This window comes from Bacillus rossius, chromosome 5, assembly GCF_032445375.1.
Source record: "Bacillus rossius redtenbacheri isolate Brsri chromosome 5, Brsri_v3, whole genome shotgun sequence".
NCBI classification, from domain to species: Eukaryota; Metazoa; Arthropoda; class Insecta; order Phasmatodea; family Bacillidae; genus Bacillus; species Bacillus rossius.
The window spans coordinates 64,590,523-64,605,158 of NC_086333.1; the positions used below are offsets into that span (position 1 = coordinate 64,590,523).

General features: G+C 37.9%; 1 protein-coding gene and 1 non-coding gene across 2 annotated transcripts in view; one reads left to right on the forward strand and one right to left on the reverse strand.

Moving 5' to 3' along the window:
- LOC134532383 (PDF receptor-like) overlaps positions 1 to 14,636 on the forward strand; it is a 51,499-nt gene that overhangs the window by 21,893 nt on the left and 14,970 nt on the right. The window contains exons 6-9 of the mRNA XM_063368819.1: positions 9,039 to 9,141; positions 9,924 to 10,041; positions 11,085 to 11,154; positions 14,511 to 14,596. Of these exons, the coding sequence (XP_063224889.1) occupies positions 9,039 to 9,141; positions 9,924 to 10,041; positions 11,085 to 11,154; positions 14,511 to 14,596 (377 nt within the window). The remainder of the gene's footprint in view (positions 1 to 9,038; positions 9,142 to 9,923; positions 10,042 to 11,084; positions 11,155 to 14,510; positions 14,597 to 14,636) is intronic.
- Trnap-ugg (transfer RNA proline (anticodon UGG)) lies at positions 2,844 to 2,915 on the reverse strand. The gene has a single exon. It is a non-coding gene; the product is annotated as a tRNA-Pro (tRNA).

Below are 14,636 nucleotides of genomic sequence, written 5' to 3' on the forward strand. Positions count from 1 at the left end.
CCCTGAGTGCTGAGTTAGTAGCTACACTTTGGAAATTGCATATTTAATCGGGTTAGTGTAGTACCTTTCAAACTTTCTGAAGCCGGGTCAGACTAAAAATCCTACACATAATTGTAGGCGTACCATATAAAATTTTTTGAGAAATATGTTACAATAATTAACGCTTCGCATGTATACAATAAAGCGTGTGCGTGAATTCCACATGAGATAGAAGTGAAAATTCTTGCTTATTTGGTATTGTTAGAAATAAATTGAACTGGGGAGTAGACAAACACAAGCAGCGTTACGAGAATTCCGTAGCATCACTGCTTCTTCATGTCTACCTCTCCCCTGTCGTCTCCCATTCCGGCCGTATAACTAGCATATAGCATGCTGCGCTACGTACCTGTTTCCCCTTCCCATTTGCCATCTTCCCATTCGACCGCTAGCGCTTGCGTTGGAGTGGCGTCACCGCTGACGCACTCTCCTCCTCTACCGGTTCCCCCACCACGTACCCAACTATTCCCCTCGTGTGAACGAAATTTTCGTAACGCTCGAAAATTGTAGCCCCCTCAGCAAAGAATTTTCACTTCAACAATGGTCAACTCAAAGTTTGTCTACAAACAGTAAAGAGCGACTATAGCGCCACTCCGAACGAAATCACTGCTAAACGAAAACATTTAGAGTCGTTCAAATAACACATAAAAATGTGTGTTTATAAAACGAGTGGAATATTCTTTATGAAATGGTATAATAGTGTGACTATATTTATTTTTATATCTGCACACATATTCCTCTGAAATACCGAAGGATACTAGGGTGTATTAGTACGCGCTGGTCCACTCTTTGAAAACCACTGGGTTAGTGAAAAAATTTGGTAAGTTAATAGTTTAAAATCTGGTGATTTCTAACAGCCAAGGTGACGAGAAATGTCTCCGAGCCAAGAAGAAGTCAAGAAGTGCAAGCCACATTTCTTATGAATGTTTCAGACAAGAAAATGTTTTGGCAGATGCAGTTTTGTCTTATTGTAAGCAGCGGAATATTTATACCTGTTGCTGGTTTTTTTTGTTACTAAATTTTCCCAGTAATCCGACGATATTAGCCGCACTCTTGTGCTGCTTACTTTGCACGGTCTACGTTTTATTTAATCTACTGCCAAATTGTGTACCTACTGCTTGCCGTCTCGTCTCTGCTGTCCTCGACAAATTTTAATACGTCAATAAGAAGCGACCTTCTTAGCGCTAGCTACACTCGCTTGATAAAACATTAAAAATAATTTATTGTTAAACACCTTCTGCTTCAATCTTAAACGTTTTTGCTATGGTTTTTGTGACCATACATAGGAAGATTTCGAACACGCCATAAAAGAACCGCGCGCTATCTGTTTAGATTGAGAACAACTAATCTCACGAGCCAAGAATCGATTGTTAAACGATACAAGATAACGTAAGCATGAAATATTTTCCTAATATTAAGTGCAATGGAATAATTAACAGCGGATAATTATGATGCAAGAGTTTTTTTTAATTACAGGTTTAAAAAAATCAATGTAAATCAGATCAGTGTGTATTTAAAGTCCAGTTTAGCTTTTAGCGTATCCTCTCCACCAATATTGTCCCTAGTATCAATATTCACGGGCACTTGCAATAACTACCATAAGAAAACTACGTTTACACTCAGATCTTTTTCGTTATCATTGCTTTGACGTCACTGATATTCGCTAGGTACCGCAGCGTCATAGTAGAGGTACGCTCTCAGGTTTCTCTGCTTAGTGGTAATTATATGTAGTGCTTTATGTGGCTCCTTACGCATCTTGACTGATACTTAAAGTCAGCCCGCTGGATTGTAATTGGACAATTGCTCGCGGTGTTGGGTGCTGGCCTCAATGTTTGGAGTACCTATGCCCTATAGGAATGCCTGTCGCACTGACTGACGAGCGGAAGCAGTGAAAGAGACACTTTATCTCTGAGTACACCACAATTTTTTGTACTATTTATGAAAGGATTAAAAATATACCGATCCTTCGCACTCGCTGATAGATAGACCAACATACAGTTGTCCACGAGAATAGCATTCTTTTCTCAGATCAGCATGGTAGTTTCAATCATGTTGTTCTTGAGTTCTTTCACTTGCAATCTTTCACAGGTTTGTTGGGGGTTGGTTACTTATCAAAGTAATTAGAAGCCCAACTATTATGTTTAGACAGTGAGATAGAAGGCTTTATGGATAGATGGAATTGAGAAATTCAATTTTTTTATAATAATAAAAGTCACTTAGTGCCTGGATATTAGATCCATTTATAATGATAACACACGTTGACACTAACCACAATAGCGTTTGTTTAAAGTTTCGATAAAATGTTCGTTTGCATTATTGCCTACATTTTTAACTACATTATAGCTGTAACTTTTACTCAGCTTAAGCTTGCAAAGCAAATATTGCTATATCTTATTTAACATTTTTTTTCAAACGTCTAATGTGAAACATAGTCTTACCGCCATGGAAAGGTTAGCACGAATAAAATAGGTAACAAAATTGAGTTGAATAAACAATCAATATACATCCACACGTCCATGTATTTTTGGTTCAATTTTACTTGTTCCTGATGTGCATGTACTCAAGACATTCATGTGTTTATATGTGGTATTTGTTTACCATTATTTTTAAGTATAATTAAAATTAAGTTTATAAAAGTGAAACGTAGCCTATGTTGGTCTGGTATAACGTAGACTTATAACAGTAAAAGAATCCTTGAAAACAGTCCAGATGTTTTCGAGTTTTCTTCGGACAAACATACAAACTCACAATTTTATCTTTTATAATACTACTTTACATATAAACATATTTGTCCAGCAAAAAAATGAGGGCTCGTCCGGGATTTGAACCCGGGACCTCTCGGACCCAAACCGAGAATCATGCCCCTAGACCAACGAGCCACAATAGGTAAGTTTTCCTAACCAACCAAATAAGTACTGATAGCAGAGACGTACTCCATTGTTATCTCGTACTGATAACGCATGTTTCAGATAAATTGTCTGAAATGTGACAATTATCAAAATTCTAGGCTAATAGGTAAAAATATTGGTCAAAATTTGACCTGTACTCGTTATCCTTACCAGTTTTGGAAATTTTTGACGTATTCTAATAAACACCCAATGCCTAATTTCATGTAAAAAAAACTTTCACTGCAGAACTATATTGCTAAGACAACATGCACATCAGGTTCTTTCGGTTAGCAGACGTTTGGCTTAATCCCATTTTTTTCCATTTTTGACTTATACTTCTTTAATCTATCAGCCTATAATTAGTATCAGTGCTACCTATCTTCCAAATTTCATAATGTGTGTTTACGAAAACATACAAGTAAGTGAAGGTTTTCACGAGCACTGTTGACTGAACAACAATGTCAAAAAGATAAGTGAAACATTAGTACTAGTTTTTAAAACTATAAATTAAAAATAAAGTTACATGTAATAGGCTTTAGCGCGATATGCTGTAGCTTTATTTTATATGTTTAACTAAAGTGTCAAACGACATACGTTCATACATAATCAGTCCATTAATGCCGACTTGTGATGGACAGTTGAAAGTATAATGTTGTTTTCAATATGAAAAACGCGCTATCCACATTAGACATTATTTACGACGAATATTCGGCAGTCAGCAGCGGAATGAAGTTCACAATTCCCAGTTCTTCTCCAGCTCTGTTGTTGTTTATATTTAATATACAGTGAGTTTTAATATTCATGGTACAAAAGTTTGGTTGTGACAGAAAAAATTAGACAAACACAAGTTCCCATACAATATTTTCTCGGAAATAAAACGGTGAAGCGCTAAGGCCCGTTCTACAATAGCACGGAAACAAAATCGGATCACGTAAAAGGAGACGGATCACCAGGAACATTTCACAATCGGGTCTTCTTTTTCCACAACGCACGGAAACGTAACAAATGGCAACCATTGAGATTTAATTTCAAGGTTACGAAATATTAATTTAATTTAAATAAAATTATGTTCCGAAATCATATCACGGGGCAGAATTGGCGTATATAATAAAAATAAACCACAAGGTAATAATATAACACTAGATATTATTGTACTTGAAACAATTTTTAACGTATTTAGAACATAAACAAACATGGCTACCACCGCAGCCAAATACTCAGCTTCTATTGGTCGCACGGAACAACGTAAACGGAAGAGCTCAACATTGCAGAGCTAATATGTACGGGTCCGTCTCCGTCTGCGCGCTGTTGTGGAAACTCTGTTCCGTGAGATCCGTTTCCGTTTACGTGATCCGTCATTGTAGAACGGGCCAAAAAGTGTGAGATATGTGCTGTTTTATGAAATGATGAGAAATAAGACAAAAATAGTGGAAATGGCAGGACAACGAATTAGTTAAGAAAAACGTTATGTTCATAAGTAGTATGTAATAGGGGCTCCGGGCACAGGATGCAGGATGTGGATTGTGATTGTCGGTCCGCCATCTTGGATTATGACGTCACGGCGGACATCTGGGATGAGCGTAACGGGACATAGCGTAACGGGACAAGTAGATCACGGCGGCCATCTTGGATGACCGTGACCTTGACCTTTTAACTGCTCCTTGACCCCGGCAGTCATATTGGATCCGCCATATTGGATCAGACATCTTGGATACCGTCGATTTTGTTTCTGTTGTTTGTTCCTAGATAGTGCCAGTGTCGCTCTTGATTTTTTTCTGTTCCGCTGGAGGCCGACATCTTGGATACCGTAGACTATGTTTCTGTTGTTTGTTCCTAGATAGCGCCAGTGTCGCTTTTGATTTTTTATTTGTTCCACTGGAGGCCGCCATCTTGGATACCGACTACATTGTTTCTGTTGTTTGTTCCTAGATAGCGACAGCGTCGCTCTTGATTTTTTTCAGTTCCACTGGAAGCCGCCATCTTGGATACCGTCGACTTTGTTTCTGTTGATTGTTCCTAGATAGCGCCAGCGTCGCTCTGTCTCATCACATATGGTCGATGTTCCATTACCTTCCAAAGCTATTATGATCCTTATCGACATAGTATATTTAATTTTTTATGCAAAATACATTGGAAGCGCTGTGATTCGAACCAGCGCAGCTCTGATTTCTAGGTTGGAGAACATACGCCTTTGACCGCTCGGCCATCGAGACATTTACCAGACTGAGAATTAAATAAGGTATATAAAAAATAACATGCATATTCGAACTTGAATTTTTTTTAAATTTTAAGTAATAATAGCACTTCCTGTTTAAGACAGAACCACCATCTTGTATTGAGTCGTAACCGTTGCAATTTTCGTTACGCCCACCATCTTGAAAATCGGCAAATCGGGAAAAATTTTAAAAATCATTAAAAAATTTAAATAACCGAATTAAATAAAAATCTTAAAAACCACTGTTGCAGTTATCGTTACGGTCGCCATCTTGGATTATATAAATGTTGCATATTTCGTTACACCCGCCATCTTGGTTGAGTACCATGTCATTCTTACACTTTACGTTACGACCGCCATATTGGATCCTATTAATGTTGCAATCATCGTTATGGTCGCCATCTTGAAATTTAGACGCCATCTTGGAAATCCGTATTTTTTATGTTAGAAAATCGGTAAAAATTCCAAAATTCATCAAAAAATTAACTTAATAGAATTCTGATTGATTATATCAATTCCCGTCCTTGGTTCGAAACCGGTGAGGGCAAAAAATAAAAAATAAAAACGATCAGATCCTTCCTCCACAGAAGCCACCTACAGACTGACCTACCACCAATATCAAGGTATTTACCATCAGCTGTTATGATGTCATTTCCGCCATCTTGTCTTCGTACGCAGAAGACCGCCATCTTGTTGTAGTCTGCTAGAGTGTGCTGGCGACATGTTAGTATAATGTTCTGTTCGCCATACCTTTAACCTTGAACTTTGACTTTGAACTTTACCTTGACCCTTGACCTTGACATTTGACCTTGAACTTTGATCTTGAAATTTGACCTTGACCTTGAAATGTGACCTTGAAATTTGACCTTGACCTTGATCTTTGACCTTTATTAACATCATGGAACCGTCATTGTATGTTCAGTACATGCTACCAGGAGCTACCTCATGCTAGCGGTCATTGCCACCATCATGTTTTCGTCTGCTGGAGGACACCATCTTGTGTGTACTCGTCTTACCATCATGATAGTTTTATTATAACCTGCTACAGTGCAGTAATCATTTATTACTGAGGTGCTCGCCATCTTGGAATTTGGCCGCCATCTTGAAATCATGTAATTATTTAGCTAGAAATGCGGGGAAAATTCCAAAAGTCACCGGAAAAAAAATCAATTATTAATTTTCAAATTGAATCGATGGATTCCTGCCCACGGTTCGATTCCTGACCAGTGTCAGTTGTAACTAAATATTAAATAAATTTGAGATTCTGTTTTCCATTACCTTTCGTGGAGTTTATTAATCATTCGCTCTACGAAAAACAACTCAAGGAAATATACCTGACCAACGAATTAAATACAGTACCGCTATGCATTACATGAAAGTCTAATTTTTCAATAATCTGAATAACCTATAAGCTGTTCATGTACAAAGCCACACATATAGATCAATTTTCTTCAGTCCATGAGACCGAGTCATGACATTATCAGACGTATAGGCTAGTCATTTCAGGACCGCATGACCTTCGTCGTTATCTAATTATATTCTATTAATCCATCGTGACATTTTTTATACATACTAAAGGACCAAGTGACCTTGAAAAATATTTTAGTAACACCAAGTGGTTTTAAATTAGTAAATATTCAATCACTACATTTTGTACTACGCGCAATCAACAAAAGGGAAGCACTGACAACGAAAAGACAGCACCACCAACGAAAAGGCAGCTCATTTGGAAGCACCGAGAACGAAAAGGCAGCAACGCCAACGAAAAGACAGCACATTTGGAAGCACCGACAACGAAAAGGCAGCACCACCATCGAAAAGGCAGCACATTTGGAAGCACCGTCATCGAAAAGGCACGGACCGCAAGAACGGGTCATGGCAATATCAGACATATAGACCATGAACTCAGTACACACAGGAAAACGGAATGTACACGCAGGAAAACGGAACGTACACGCAGGAAAACGGAATTTACACGCAGGAAAACGGAATTTACACACAGGAAAACGGAACGTACACACAGGAAAACGGAATAATCAAAGGCTACAATATTCATTGGCTCCAGTATTAATTGGCTCCAATATTCATTGGCTCCAATATTCATTGGCTTCAATATTCATTAGCTCCATCAGTCATTGACACCGACAGTCTTTTGGTTCCAAAAGTCTTTTGGCTCCAAATATATTTGGCTAGAATTCTTCGAGTCTAAGAGACTATGAGACCACATGGCTACGAGTCTAAAATGATCTAGCTGGTTACGAGTTATACATGGCTTGCGAGGCTACAGAGCTACGAAGCTTCTAGTACACAAGTTTACGTGACTGCGAGGATACAGGACTTCAAGTCTGCATGAGTACTTGACTACGAAGCTACTCGTCTACAAGGCTCCAGTTGCCGTATCTGTCTTCGACTGAATTTTCTCTTTTGCTACATCTGCACCATCAGCATTATGTTATAAGATTACAAGGTTGCTTGCTTACGTAGCTTCAAGTCTACGAGGCTCCAATGCATCATGACTACGAGACTACGAACCATGAGGTTACGAGTCTATGCGATTGCGAGTCTTCAAGGTTACGTGATCGCGAGGCTATAGGACTACGAAGCTTCCAGGACGCATGGTTACGAGACTGCGAGGCTACAATTCTACGAGGTCCCAAGACATAATGTCTACGCGACTACGAGCCATGAGGTTACGAGACTACGTGACTACGAATCTATAAGTTTACGAGACTGCGAGGCTACAGAGCTACGAAGCCTCTAGAAAACGAGTTTACGTGACTGCGAGGATAGAGGTCATCAAGTCTGTATGAGTACTTGACTACGAAGCTACTCGTCTACAAGGCTCCAGTTGCCGTATCTGTCTTCGACTGAATTTTCTCTTTTGCTACATCTGCACCATCAGCATTATGTTATAAGATTACAAGGTTGCTTGCTTACGTAGCTTCAAGTCTACGAGGCTCCATTGCATCATGACTACGAGACTACGAACCATGAGGTTACGAGTCTATGCGATTGCGAGTCTTCAAGGTTACGTGATCGCGAGGCTATAGGACTACGAAGCTTCCAGAACGCATGGTTACGAGACTGCATGACTAATTGGCCGCGCGGCTACGAAACTTCATGTCTCTAACTGACTACAATAGCACTATTCAGTGGTGAGAGTTAATTTATCTCATGCAAAGGTACTTGCTGCAAGTAGTTGCGCTTTTCAACATCAGATGACGTCACGTGTTGCTTGCAGGTAAATAATATTTATTTATTTTATGCAGTATGCTCACTATCGATCACATAAGAAGGATGGCGTCGTTAGTCTCCAAGGAGAAGGAAGTTCGTCCTTCATGACTGCCGGTGTCAAGGACCAGTTAAAAGGTCAAGGTCAAAGGTCAAGGTCACGGTCATCCAAGATGGCCGCCGTGATCTACTTGTCCCGTTACGCTATGTCCCGTTACGCTTTGTCCCGTTACGCTCATCCAAGATGGCCGCCGTGACGTCAGAATCCAAGATGGCGGACCGATAATCACAATCCACATCCTGCATCCTGTGCCCGGAGCCCCTATTACATACAACTTTCATAAACTTTCAATTACTCATGTCCCACCTCACAGTTTTTTCAAAATGTGGACCGATTGAGTTCCGATAATACATTGTATGGTGATTTGTGATTGTCTAGTTGCGTTCTGTCACCAAGTAACGCATTAATCATGAATTTTGAAACATTCTTTTGTGTTTATATATTTATATATTTCTACAGAATGCAAAAAGAATTACCTATTTCCAACATTCTGTTGTCTACATACAAGCATAAGTATTTCTTGCAGATCATAAAACACGGCTTTAAGATAAATAAAACAGTCGCGTGTAGGCAATGCCACAAGGATAATTGCTACTGTTTGTTACAGCCAATCCTGTGCGAGATATGTTACTCGCTCCTCGAGTACTCCCGCACTGCCATGTTCCTCTGGCTGTTCATGGACGCTTACGTCACTCACAGTCACGTGACAGGTAGGCCCAGGCGATAGCGTAGCTAAAGCATGTACAGCTTAGCTGCTTGTTTGAAACACGGTATTAGTGGGTTTCCCATGAGAACACGTTGCCACTACCGAACATTTTTCTCGACGTTATAAATTTGACAGACAATGTTGGTTATTTAAAATGCATAGCTTTGCTAGACTGTGGCTACCAGGGCTGTATATATTTTTCCACTTTTCAGGAACAGTGATAGGTCTTTTCATTTTGAAAGCCCAAAAGGGCCACGCATCTGCGCCACTCTGCTTCTCAGTGGCGCTTACGTTTAAGCCGTTTTCATACCTGTTGATTATCATCGTGGTGTCATCACGGGTTTACAAAAACTACATAAGCAGTAATTAGTCATTAACCTGAAAGCAGCCACCATCGTTTTTGAACAGTTGGAAGATATTCATTCCTTGCATACACGTTTTTTTTATTTGTTTGAGAGGCGAGAAGGAACTTTTGGTAGAACACCAGAGTCAACAAACTGGTATGGAAAAAATATAAAATTAAATATTAATTTATTAAAACAGATTATTAAGCAGACACAATTTAGCCTGAAAAAATTAGAATTTTTAATGGTGCAAAAAAGGCACAAATTATGACAAATTTTAAATACTAGAATATTAGAACCATAATAATAATGATCATAAATTAAAATACCAAAAACAGTAAAACTACAATGAGAATTGAGACTTTTGATCAATTAAAAGGATCTGAAAGTAAATCTCACGAGCGCGAGGCGAGTGGCGGTAGTGGTCTTCTTGGTGCAGCAGGGGGTGCTCTGAAGAGGAAGCTCGGCTACCGCACCAGTCTGGCCATCGGCTGGGGGTCAAGTGCAGTCGTCACGACGGCCTGGCTCGTCACCACACTCATCAAGCACAGCACTCAGAGGTGAAGTCAGTCCCCGCAACACGTGAGCCGTCTCCAATCTATTTTTACAGTTCCTCAAAAGTAGCACAACGACCATCACAGAGAAAAAGGTTTGGTTTGAATCGAACAAATATTTGTTTACATAACTACTTGGTGGAACAAAATATTTTGTTAGTTTAACCAAACTCGGTAAGTAACCAAAAAAAATTGTTACTTCCAACCAAATATACATTTGAGTTGACAAAATCATTTTTTTTTTTGGGTCAACAGAATCTTTCCTACTCAAAAATATTTGTTTGAATTAACAAAATATATTTATTTCGCCATACATAAACAAATATTTTGTTGAGGCAAACAATCCTTTTTCTCAGTGCAGCCTTTATCAAGTCATTCGTTTTCCGGCGAGTCTCGCGAAGAATTCAAAGGCCCGGTGTCTGCACGTCAGGTATACGTTTACTGGTCAGTTTTAGCCGAACGTCTACATCGATCACTCTATCAGTGGTCGTCGCGTCCCAGGTAAGTTAGCAAATTTAACAGCAACTTAACCGAAATCCCTGCCACAACATCATTTTAGTTAGTCTCCCACAGCCGCATCTCGGAGCCCGTATTGTGGATAACCGTCCAAGAAGTAGTTTTCTCTGGGCTCAGTTACCGAAATGTATAATCTCGGGTCCACAGCAGTGCCAACAGGTTCTGGGTCCACCCTCCCCCCCCCCCCCTTCTCCTAAACCAGTGTCGCAAGGGGGCCAGACACGGGACTGTGCAGCATACTGTACAACCAAAATGTAATTTTTTAACGGTAGTCGTTCGTCTGACATATCAGACAAAATCATTTCCGTCTAGTTACAGCTACTCGATGTATTTATGATGTGCGCATGAGATAGATACGAAGGTATATAAATATATAAGAAACGGGAATAGTCTTAAGTTTTAAGTATTTTTCTGTTTGTGCCTCTAAGGTGGTTGTTAATTAATCAAATCAAAGTTCTTTTTATTTTTTACCAATTAAGACTGTGTTGAAATGATTTTATATGTTTCAAACAAAATGTGTTGGAATGTTACAGATGTCTGCGTGGGTATACGGCCACTCCATATTTTTGGATTCAGTTTGGACCCAGAATATTCCTAACTTGCGTAAGCAGCCTAGATAATAATACACATCCATAATTCTCTGCATGGTCATTATTGTGTTTTTGTTGCATACTTTTTGATATTAATAAGAAAACTGTGTTTTCGTTTTGCAAACTTGTAATTTGTAGCTATTGTGAACGTCTTATGTTAGTTACAAAGTTTATGAATGAATACCTAATCTTGCACTGCAAAAATGTATTACGAAAATTGTATTATATACGAGGGTTATATTTCAGAAAATTAAATATACTAGTCACATTCTCATTTCATTTTGTTGCATATCATGATTTCCTAGCTTAAAATTTCCAGCCCTTAAATCATTTTGTTAATGACATATTTTTTTTTATTTAAATATCCATACCTTCGAAAGAAATTTAAATTAATTAAATTGGGAATGCTTATGAAAAATATTTAGTCAGCAAAATAAATTTTGATTTTATATAACCCAACTTTAAAGTATTTTTGTATACTTTTTCATTTTAACTTCATACTTAATTTGTATTTTGTATTAAAATAAGAATTTTTACTGATAAGTTGTAGAAGTATGTAGACGAAAATCATTTTTATTGTACGTTTTTAAATAATGAAACACGTAAACGCAGTAGTAAACAAATATTACAGGTAAGCTATAGGTATATCATGAAGATATAAAAACAAAGGTTTACCCTTGGGAATACAAACATAAAGCTTGTGTAACCTTGGCCATAGAGTAACGATTGAAATAGAGCCACGGAGAGGGATCACGCATTCACTCGCGACCACACTGCCTTTATGTATGCAAGTATTTACGCACGATTTAATATTTGTTTACTGTGTTTGAGTGAGATGGTAGATATATTTGGTTGGGATAAAGACGTATAAAAAATAACATACCTCATTTTTATCACCTCTAAATCAACCTTATATGCGATCGCTAAAACAACACTTTTTCTGATGCTGTTTCATTCCTTCTTTTTATCGTCGTCACATTAAAATCGTTTAAGCCTATCACTCTTGATCCAGAAGCATAAGTTTCTTCTTGCAAAAAAATTTTAATGTTTTTTTTTACTAAGTAAGAAAATTCACACTAGGTTAGCTTTAATACTATTTATATTGCTCCCGTTTAGGTTTATATTTAATTAAATTTATTTTGTTTGAATAGTGAGTTAATTTTTCATTTACATTTGTAACATACTATAAAAAAATTATATTTTGCATCTTGTAGTAAATATTTTTGTAATATTCAAGTTACATTTAATGGCAGTTTTAAATTATAATAATTGGTTTTGATTCTTCCTAGAGAAGCTCTGTTACAGAGACATTTTAACTTTTACATGATCATTGAATGTGCGGGTCAATTCCTTAATGTCATATTTTTAGGTCTTGTTTAGCGGTATTCAGTTGGTAGAACGCCACTCTAAAGATTTTTTTAAGTGAAACTTAATTAGCAGCGCTGAGCGATTTTTGGTATGGGCAAAACTTATGGGTTCGCGTCACCAACATGCCAGTGACATGTTGCGTCAGACTGGCTACGCGCAGCGGCCTGTGTACATGTATACTCATATATAAACTAATACATTGTATATACTCGACTGTATCATGTGCGTGTTTGACTCTTTCTGGATGGGTAAAATCTTGTGAGTTCGCGTCACTGACATACTGTAGTATCAGTAAGTGAAGTTAAATTGACCACGTGAATTGTTTAATTTGTGTATACTGTGCATTGCCCAGTGAACACATGACCTAGGTCCGTCATCACTGGTAAGTCATAGCTAGGTAATGAATTTTTACGTAATTCTGACATACCACTGACATCTGTTGTAACTAAATAATGATGTAAGGACAAAATATATCATGCTGACATCATACTGATATGATACCATAATCATTTTCTTACGTACATTTTGACGTGACAACGTCTAATAAATCGATGAACGCCGGCTGCACGCACGAAAAAGTGTCCCACTACGGATGTCCCACTACGGATGTGTCCTATTTGCTCATTGTACGCATGCGTGGCATCTCTCTTCATGCTCATTGTAGGGCCTACGCATGCGTGGCATCTCTCTTCCACTCGATTGGAACGACCATCGATTTGACTTTTCAATCATATTTTCGTCGTTTGAATTATTAATATTATGTAATTTAACGATTGTCCACCGATTTTCAGCACAATCGGTACAGTTATTTAAAAGTAATGTTGAATATTCAAATACGTTTTGAACCAACAATGGTGTTTTACAGTTACACATAATAATTCAAATTACAACCGGGATCTTTTGCACAATGTTTTAAAAAATATTGTAACACATTATAAATAAGTTTGGTGTGTTTGGGATGCGTATTTGTTATAAAATCGAGTTATAAAAACGAAATAATATTATTCCCATACCGTAAACAAAATTTTTATAAATTTATATATAACCTTTGAAACTATGAATTATCGAAAATAACCTCGTGGGTGAGCGATCAGCGGCGCTATGTTCTAATTGTAAGGTTGTCGGCTCGAATCCCGGCAGGTGCCAAAATAATTTTTGTACTTGTAAAAATAAATACGGCGCACGTAACATTTCAAAAGTAATAAATATATTTGAATAATGAATGCAAATAAAAGTAAATTTATTAATTAAATTGTACATTTCATTTCACTCCTTTGCATCCATACAAAATATTGATAATTCAATAAAATTGATTCAATTTTAGTCATAAAAGTATGCAGAGGTAGATTTTATCATTCAAAAGATAGAAAAATTTATAAAAAAAATTCTTCCTCAAAGAATATAATATTTTTAATGTCTAAATGGTTTGGTTGCAAAAACCTATTACGGCTCAGTCTCAGGCCGAATATGATATTTCCTTTTCTTCTGGATCAATCATTTCATCTATGTTTTGTTATGACGTTGTCACGTTAAACTATCGTCCGTAAACCGACTTTACAGACAACCAATTTTTTTTATTTACGTAGAAATGATGTCACATCACTAGAGACCGGAAAATTTTGCGAATTCATTTCGTGATAGGCTAAAATACAAATCGTTATACCTCAGTGCTGCCTCTGTTATTGGTTCACAACTCACCTGGGTGACTCTGGGCCAATGAGAAACACCCAACCAAAGCTTTATCGAATCACAGGCTGCTACACTGGAACGTCTCACACGACAGCAGCCAATGAGTGGGTGGCATTTGACCGAGTGTACGTAGAACTATGGAGTTCATCCTAGAGGTCATTGAACCCGCGAATTTTTCCGGTCCCTACACATTACACATTTAAAAACAAAGTTTTAAGTTTTCACTTCTGTCGACAGTCCACATGACTGCCTTTCCGTTTGTTATTTTTCTTTCTGTTATTGTTTAATGCTGTGAATAACGCTTTGTTCCAGTTAGCTGTCGGCCTTCTGGCGAACACCATCAGGCTAGTGTCCACCAAGCACAAGGACTCGCAGTCCGAGGACATAGACAAGGCCAGGTAAGCCCTTTTTTAACTCTCGGGTCGACCTGCCAGGTCA